This window comes from Antechinus flavipes, chromosome 3, assembly GCF_016432865.1.
Source record: "Antechinus flavipes isolate AdamAnt ecotype Samford, QLD, Australia chromosome 3, AdamAnt_v2, whole genome shotgun sequence".
NCBI classification, from domain to species: domain Eukaryota; kingdom Metazoa; phylum Chordata; class Mammalia; order Dasyuromorphia; family Dasyuridae; genus Antechinus; species Antechinus flavipes.
In genome coordinates, this window is record NC_067400.1 from 313,538,902 (window position 1) to 313,546,571 (window position 7,670).

At 39.2% G+C, this 7,670-nt stretch overlaps 1 protein-coding gene across 2 annotated transcripts in view; it reads right to left on the minus strand.

Moving 5' to 3' along the window:
* IGSF11 (immunoglobulin superfamily member 11) overlaps positions 1-7,043 on the minus strand; it is a 210,426-nt gene extending 203,383 nt beyond the window's left edge. The window contains exon 1 of one of the 2 annotated variants that reach the window (XM_051985329.1): positions 6,708-7,038. In XM_051985329.1, coding sequence (XP_051841289.1) covers positions 6,708-6,759 — 52 coding nt within the window. In that variant the 5' untranslated portion in view covers positions 6,760-7,038. Of the gene's footprint in view, positions 1-6,707 lie in introns of both variants that reach the window. The other variant, XM_051985330.1, reaches the window with a different exon arrangement.
* Positions 7,044-7,670: the final 627 nt, after the last annotated feature.

Sequence of the window (7,670 nt, forward strand, 5' to 3'; positions counted from 1 at the left end):
ATTTTTCTAAGCCACATACTCCCTGAACTCCAGCTGCCCATTTAACCATCTTTCCATCCAGCAAAGAAGCTAGCCAGGGACTCTAATTTCTGCTCCTTCCTGATGCTTTAAGTACTAAATTTTACTTGTGAAGAAAAGGGGGTTAAATTAACTCCCCACCCAAAAAAAATACAAAGGAAGCTGAAGACCTTGGAAAATAAAGTTAAAGTTTTCTAAGAGTTTTAAAATTAATTCCTAAAAAGCCAAATCCATTCTTTCAAAACATTCCAAGATCTCCACTGGGGGGGAGGGGAAAGGAGGACAAATCTCTATTTCAAGAATAAAAAGAAGCTATTTGAGGATAACAGAGATACTAAGCACCATCTCATGAAAGAGAGCAAAAGGTCTCTAAGTACTAGATTTTAAAATAAACTTTTGGAGGGCTCACCAGCATCTGAAAGAATTGTGATAACTGAGTATATGACAGTTTCAAGTAGGCTGGCTGAAACAAACACTAACATCAGAAGCTTGGGAGGCATTTTTGAAAATTATTTTATTTGCCAGAATTCTTCTAATTTTTCCAAACAAAAATTAAACCCCACCATAGTAGAATTGCTTCAATGCTATTCCATTAATTTAATGTCACAATGTTACAAATATATCTAGTACCTTAATATTAAATGGAACCAACCACATCCTCCCCATCTTATCAGCTATTATTCTTTGACTTCAGGATCTCAGCTCTTTAGGCTTTCCAATCCAGCAACTGTCTACAAATCAGGAATTTTTTTTAAAGTAGTGCTACTGAGTTCTTAATAACTTTGCTGTTCATGCTCTTATCAAAATAAAACTTGTGTCTTAGAAGTGTATCATGATTACGCAGTGATTAGACACTTCTAAGTTCATGGTGTAATAGATCCTTTCATTCAATATATTATGTTATTGACACAGAAAGGCAGTCTTAGTATGAGCTACCTGAATGCCAGAATAGGAAAAATGTTCCATTTTCTAAAAGTGATCATTTTAATGACATGCACTAAAGCAAAATTCTGCCAAAAATATGGGGCAAGCCAGGGATCACAGTGCATACTGTGTCTAATATGAGGTCTCAATATCTAATGATCTCAAGTCAAGATAGCCTTGGCTCAAAGTTCAGCTGGGTTATTTATGCCAATATTTTTCTAGAAAAGTCACTGCACCTAGGCTCATCTGTAAAATGAAGATTGTTCTGAATGATTTCTAAGGTTTCTGGTAGTTCTAAAAACCGTATTCCACTTATGGCTCAATATTTAAAATGAGGGCTCCATTACCTTACCTTATCAAAACTTGTGTAATTTGCCACTTCTCTGATTCAGAGGTGTTACTAATGCAAAAAGTTATTATTATTTAGTAACAATTAGGAGAGGGAAGTAGTTATCCAAACATTCATGGGAAGGGGGAAAACCATTTCTCCAATACACTAAGATAAAATCAATTAAAAAGTTAATTCACAATCCACTTCGGGGACCATTATCTGCTGAAATTGGTTGAATTCTGAGTGTGTGTGTGTGTGTGTGTGTGTGTGTGTGTGTGTGTGTGTGTGCTCCTAACCTAAACCAGTGGCTCTCAAACTGTGACCCAGAAATCTTTATTGGGCTTCCAGATTTAGATGGGGGTGGAAGGAGGAGGAAAAGGGGTTGGTTCCAAATGCAAAAGTGAGATATGGTGGTGTCTGGATGAATTTCTTTTCCAGATCAGGGAGAAAGGAAAGGAAGGGTGGGGATTTTTATTCTAGGTTACTGTGATGCTGGAAATTCACCAGCTACAGCTTTAGAGCCTCAGTCAAGACTTGTGAGAGAATTAAGATCACATTTGCAGAGACCAGGATTATTTGGGAAAACTATCCAGAGACCATATGCAAACTTAGCCCCAACTTAATCATTGTTGTCAGTCCCTGTTTTTATATACCTCAACTGCATAATCTTATGCACTACCATATCACCTTATTTGACACCAAATCACATGGGTGAAGTATGAAGATTCAAAAGAGAATTTTCAGTATAGATGTTTCCACTATCAAAGTGTGATAACACATTTGAAAATCTGCCACATACTGTTACCAAGGGGGGTGGAGGGAGAGTCAAAACAAGTGCCCTTTATCATTGCATCATTGCCTCTTGTCTCTCAGTAATAAAGTATCATGTTTTAAGAAACCTGTGGAGTAAAAAGTTTTGTGGCTTATATATATATTGGTCACAATGTGAAAGGATAAATAAAGCTCCAATTTCTTAAAATTTCCAACCAAATTTGGTAAGTCACATGTGAACCAAGCTCAATAAATTCCAAAACTGATACTTAATGAATCTACAGGTGAAATTTACACTAAAATGCACAGAATTCTTTCTCATTTAGGTTTATGACTTTGCTCATTTGTATTTATAATTAAAGTCTCCAACACACTGAATAGACCTATTAAGGTGCCATGGTAGGAGAGCACAAGAATCAGGTATGAATGGATGGCAATCTGTACCTTTGGAGGAAATATTCACATTGATGAAGTCTCATGTCCATTTGAACATTATCTGACTACTATGTTTCTTTCCAGGTATGCCACAAAGAAGGTAGCATGGCAAAAGAAAAAAAAACACTAGATTTGGAGTAAGAGAGTTTGGTTTCAAACCCCAGCTGCACTGCTTTCCCATAAAATGAGGGATTAGAACTAAATGATTTTTATGATTCTTTTTAATATCAATTCTGAGACTTCTAAGTTCTTTGCTATTTTGTACCCACATGGAATTCTATAGCCATGGATTTCTCTCTTAAAGTTTTAAGTGAGGCCACTGAAATAAAATCAAGAGAAGCCCTCCAGGGATGAAAGTTTGACTAAATTTGATTTCCTAAAGATGAATTTTCTTTTGCTGATAATATTTCTTGCATTTTATTACTGATACAATATTACACATTTCAATATTTACCATATTTGGAATTCATAATGTTATAATTTCGAATCAGTCACATCAAAATCCATTACAACAACTGCTTTTTTTTCTTTAAATTTATTATGCCTTATATCAGGTACCCTCCCCACTAGTCTCAGTACTAGGCTTCTTTACCAGAAAAAAAGATAGATGTAGAAAATGTAAATAGGAGACCCAGAAACATGATGAGATCAATCAATCAATAAATAAGCATTTGTTAAATATCTACTATGTGCCAGGCTCTGTGCTAAATCCTAGCCATACAAATTAAGTAAAAGATGATACCTGTTCACAAAAAGTTTACAGTCTAATGGGGGAAGCAATATACAAATAACTATTTATAAACAAGATATGTATATTGCATAAATATACATAAATATATATGTATGTATATGTGTACATGTGCACAGGATAAACTGAAAATAGTCAACAGAGGGAAGGTAAAGATCTATAAAAAGATTTAGGAATTGAGGTTATTTTGTCTAGAACAAAGACAGTCAAAGATAAACATGGTGAAGGCTGAAAGTTATTAGATTAGAGAGACTAGCTAAACATTTCAACTAGAAATTTAGGCCAAAATCATAATAGAAATCTACTGGATATATTCCCCAAAATATACTCCCAATATTTCAAACCTATCTTTCAGTCATGTCCCATTACTCTGTTATAAATGACCTCCATTCATGGAAACAGGACTATTCCTCCATTCCCAAATCCACTATTTTAAATTCATGACTGTCATTCTCTCTGCCCCTCATTTCCATGGCCTATCTATTGAAAATTCTTTTCATCCTTCTAAGCTCACCTCAAAGTCCAAACCTCCTACCTGAAAAAGAATTCTTCCTCATCTGAATCTCCATAGCATTTCTCTCCTAACAACAATCAAATTTGCCTTAAATTACAATGATTTCTCTACATGTCTCTTACCTTCCCCTAGTAAATGTAAAATGCTTTGAAGTTAGGGCCCTTTATTCATCCCTGTAGTCCACACTGTAATGAGCATAGTGCCCTGGCATGTGGCCAATGCTCAGTAAATACATGCTAGATGAAGTAATTTTAGGGAAGTAGTGAAGAATACTGAAAATGGGTTAAGTAAGCCCAGCAAGGCATTAAAATGGGATAATTTATTAAATTACTAGTCCTAAATAAATGACTTTTTAAGATCCCTCTAGGAGGCAGCTAGGAGCCACAATGACTTGAGAGTGTGGACCAAAGTCAGGAAGACTTGAGTTCAAATCCAGTCTCAGACACAATGGGCAAGTCACTTACTCTATTTGCCTTAGTTTCCTCCTCTGTAAAATGAGCTGGAGAAGAACATGGTAAACCACTCCAGTATCCTTGCCAAGAAAATCCCAAATGGAGTCACAGTCAGACATGACTGAAACTACATATATAAATATATAGATGTATATATGTGCATGAATGTACATGCATATACTTATGTCTATAAATATATACATATTTTTATATTTACAGGATAAATTGAAAATTTGAATTCAATTGAATTGAGGTTATTTTGTCTAGAGGAAAGACAGCTAAAGGTAAACATGGTGAGGGATGAAGGTTGTTAGATTAGAGAGACTAGCAACTAGATGGCACGGAGGTTAGAATACCTGCCCTGGATTTAGGAAGACTTATGTTCAAATCTGACCTCAGACACTTAAAACTTACTAACTGTGTGATCCTGGGCAATTCACTTAACTCCATTTGCCTCACTTAAAAAAAAAATCAACTAAAAATTTAAGCCAAAACCCATAACACAGAAACCTACTGGATATATTCCCCAAATATACTCACAGTTTTAAAGAAATATCCAAAACCAAAATGCACAATACTATATTATTTCACCTTATTTAATATAATAAATTTGGTCAGTTATTGACTAAAACCTTGGGCTAGTGGGTGAAAATAGCAACAACAACAGCAGCAATTATAATAACTGCTATATGTCAAGAGCTTTACATTTCTCATCCCATTTGATCTTCAAAACAACCCTAGGAGATAGGTACTATTATGCCCATTTTACAGATTGAGGAAACTGAAAGTTTATGTGATTTGCCCAAAATCATACAACTAGCAAGTGTACTAGGCTAAATTTGAACTCGGATTTTCCCGACTTCAGGCCTGGTACAGTGAGGGCATTCTCTCCCCTTAACCAACCAGATGCCCCTGCAATCAAATCTCCCATGGTTCTTCAAAGGGGGATCTTGGTTAGTTAGAGAGGTCAAAGCAAAAGCCCACTCACTCTTCAGGATATAACATATGAAGAAAAGAAAAGTAACCAAGAGGAAAGCTGCTGTCTTCCACACATGGAGAGGAATTGCACCTACTCAAGCCATCTGGGAACACAAACAAATCTAGTTTAAAGACACAATATGCTCTACACACATACACACACACACAAACAGAAAGAGAGAGAGAGAGAGAGAGAGAGAGAGAGAGAGAGAGAGAGAGAGAGTTCATATTCACAAAATCATTATTAAACCTAGTTTGAAGACGCAATCTGATACATATGTAATTATATTCACAAAATCATTATTTGTGTATAATTACTGATTTAAACATATGGAGCTCCAGAAAAGTGCCTTGTATTTTGATATTTATGCCTTCACCAGTTTCTATGAGAAAAGAGGCTATACACCAAGAGCTTTCTTTTCTTCTTCCCTATTAAAAGAACCAATCACTCACAAGATAACAAGTCGGGAGTTGGTTCCCAGTTTGAAGACAAATTAGCAAACCAATTACAATACAATCAAGTCTCCCAGAAAATGCAGCAAAGTTATTTAAAACTTTTTTTAGATGAATCTTCAAAACTAATGTCATTAAATCTCCATTATCAATCAAATCAGAGCACAGAATCTGCAGAAGGTCAAGAAGAAAACAAAGAAAGGGTAAGGATGAAAAAATGCTTCATATAAGAAAAGTGGCATAGCTTAAAGCAACTTAAATGAAAACAATTGTTTTAAAAAGATAAATAGGATGAGAGAAAATTTAACATGGAAGCCTTTTAAAAGAAACTTTGGAAGGGAAGGCATGTGCTTATTCGGATCATAAATACCATATAGCAACTTACATTTTTTGTGGAATTTTAAAAAATGTATTCTGAACTTAACTTCAATTAAAATGAACACTTTCATACACTTTTATGAAGCAGAAGAAAGTCACTGTACGTGAAACAAACTATGCCTTGGAGCATCTTGTTTTTCATTTTAAGCAAATAAATTCATCGAGTCAATTTCAAAGCTGACCTGCTTGCAGAACTCACATTTCCATCTACAATAAAGATCAATGAATGTGTCAGCTCTGCATAATATTCTTAAAAGACTTGGGTAGAAACCCATACATGAAGTTTTATGAATTCATTAAAAAGCTCATCCTTGGACCTCGGAAGTTAGTTCCAAATACCGTCCCAAGCCATTCGAGAGTCATTTTAAAAGGGTTGCATTTCCAGTCAGGCAGTAGATTTGGGCAGAACGGTGTGAAAGGTAGAATCTAGGTCTCATGGGGGTTGGGGAAACCCACGATCGATCTTCAGTTAAAATAGATGAAAACTGGTTGGGAATGGAAGGTGTCGCGGATCAATCAGCTAGTTGGAATAGGCTGCAGAGATGAGCCCCAGCCCCGTTGGTCACTGTAGGCGCCAGGCTGACCCTGGATAAACCGACGGACAGCAAGACGGCCCTAGGAAAAGTTGGAATTCCCGGACCCGCTGGAGGCACTTGTCCTACTCGAGCCCAAATCACTTGGGAGGAAGGAAGTGTGGGGTCTTACCTTGTAGAGATAGGAGCAGCAGGGGCGCCAAAGGGGAACTCCTCGAAGTCATTCCGGGGGCTGCCGCGCGCCCGTTTCCCTGGCCCCCTCCCCGCTCCGCGTCGCAGCACTGGAGAGGGCTTCGGCTGGAGTCCTTGTTCGTTATCCCCGGAGATCACCTGGTTCGACTCCAGTGACTGCCTTCCGCAGGTTCCCGCAGCCGGTCCTGGGCACCCCAAGCAGAGGCAACAGCCCTCCCCAGCCGGTCCCCACAAGCAGCGCGCCCCGGGGCGCTCGGAGCCAGCAGCCGCTGCCGCCTGCTGACGGGCGCACTAGTGCGAGCAGCAGCAGCAGCGCCGCCGCTGCCTCGCGCTGCCCGGGAGCCGCCGCGAGGGCCCCTCGCGCTGCCCCGGGAGCCACACCCCCCAAGCCCCGCCGCTCCCTCCCGCCCCTCCGCTCTAACCATCCGGCACGCTTTTTTCCCCGAAGCACACCCCCGCACTGTCGCCCCGGCAACCGCGGAGACGCGACTCCAGCGCGACGCCTAGCGGCCCTCCGCAGGCCCAGGCGCGCATCTCCGACTAGCGGCCACCTGTGGACTTCTAGCTCCGCCCCTGCCTCCCGGGGCACCAATCACCGCTCCCAGCGGCGTAATTCAGCCCCCAGCCTCAAGACAGAGCTCCTATGGAACTATTTCGGGCTGAAAAAGGTTCATCCCAATTCCAGAAAGTACTCAACTTGGCATAAGAGTTTCTAGTCATGGTTCTATTTAAACAACCTCGGAGACCTATGAGCTTCCGTTAGGGCAGGGATTGTCTTTTAGAGGAAGCTAGGTAATGCAATGGCTAGAGCTCTGATCTTGGAGTCTTGAACAGTCAATTCAAAAGTAGCCTCGGATATTTACAAACTGTATGACCCTAGGCAAATCACTTAATCTCAATTTTATCTAATGTAACATGAGGACAATAGTACCTACCACATAAA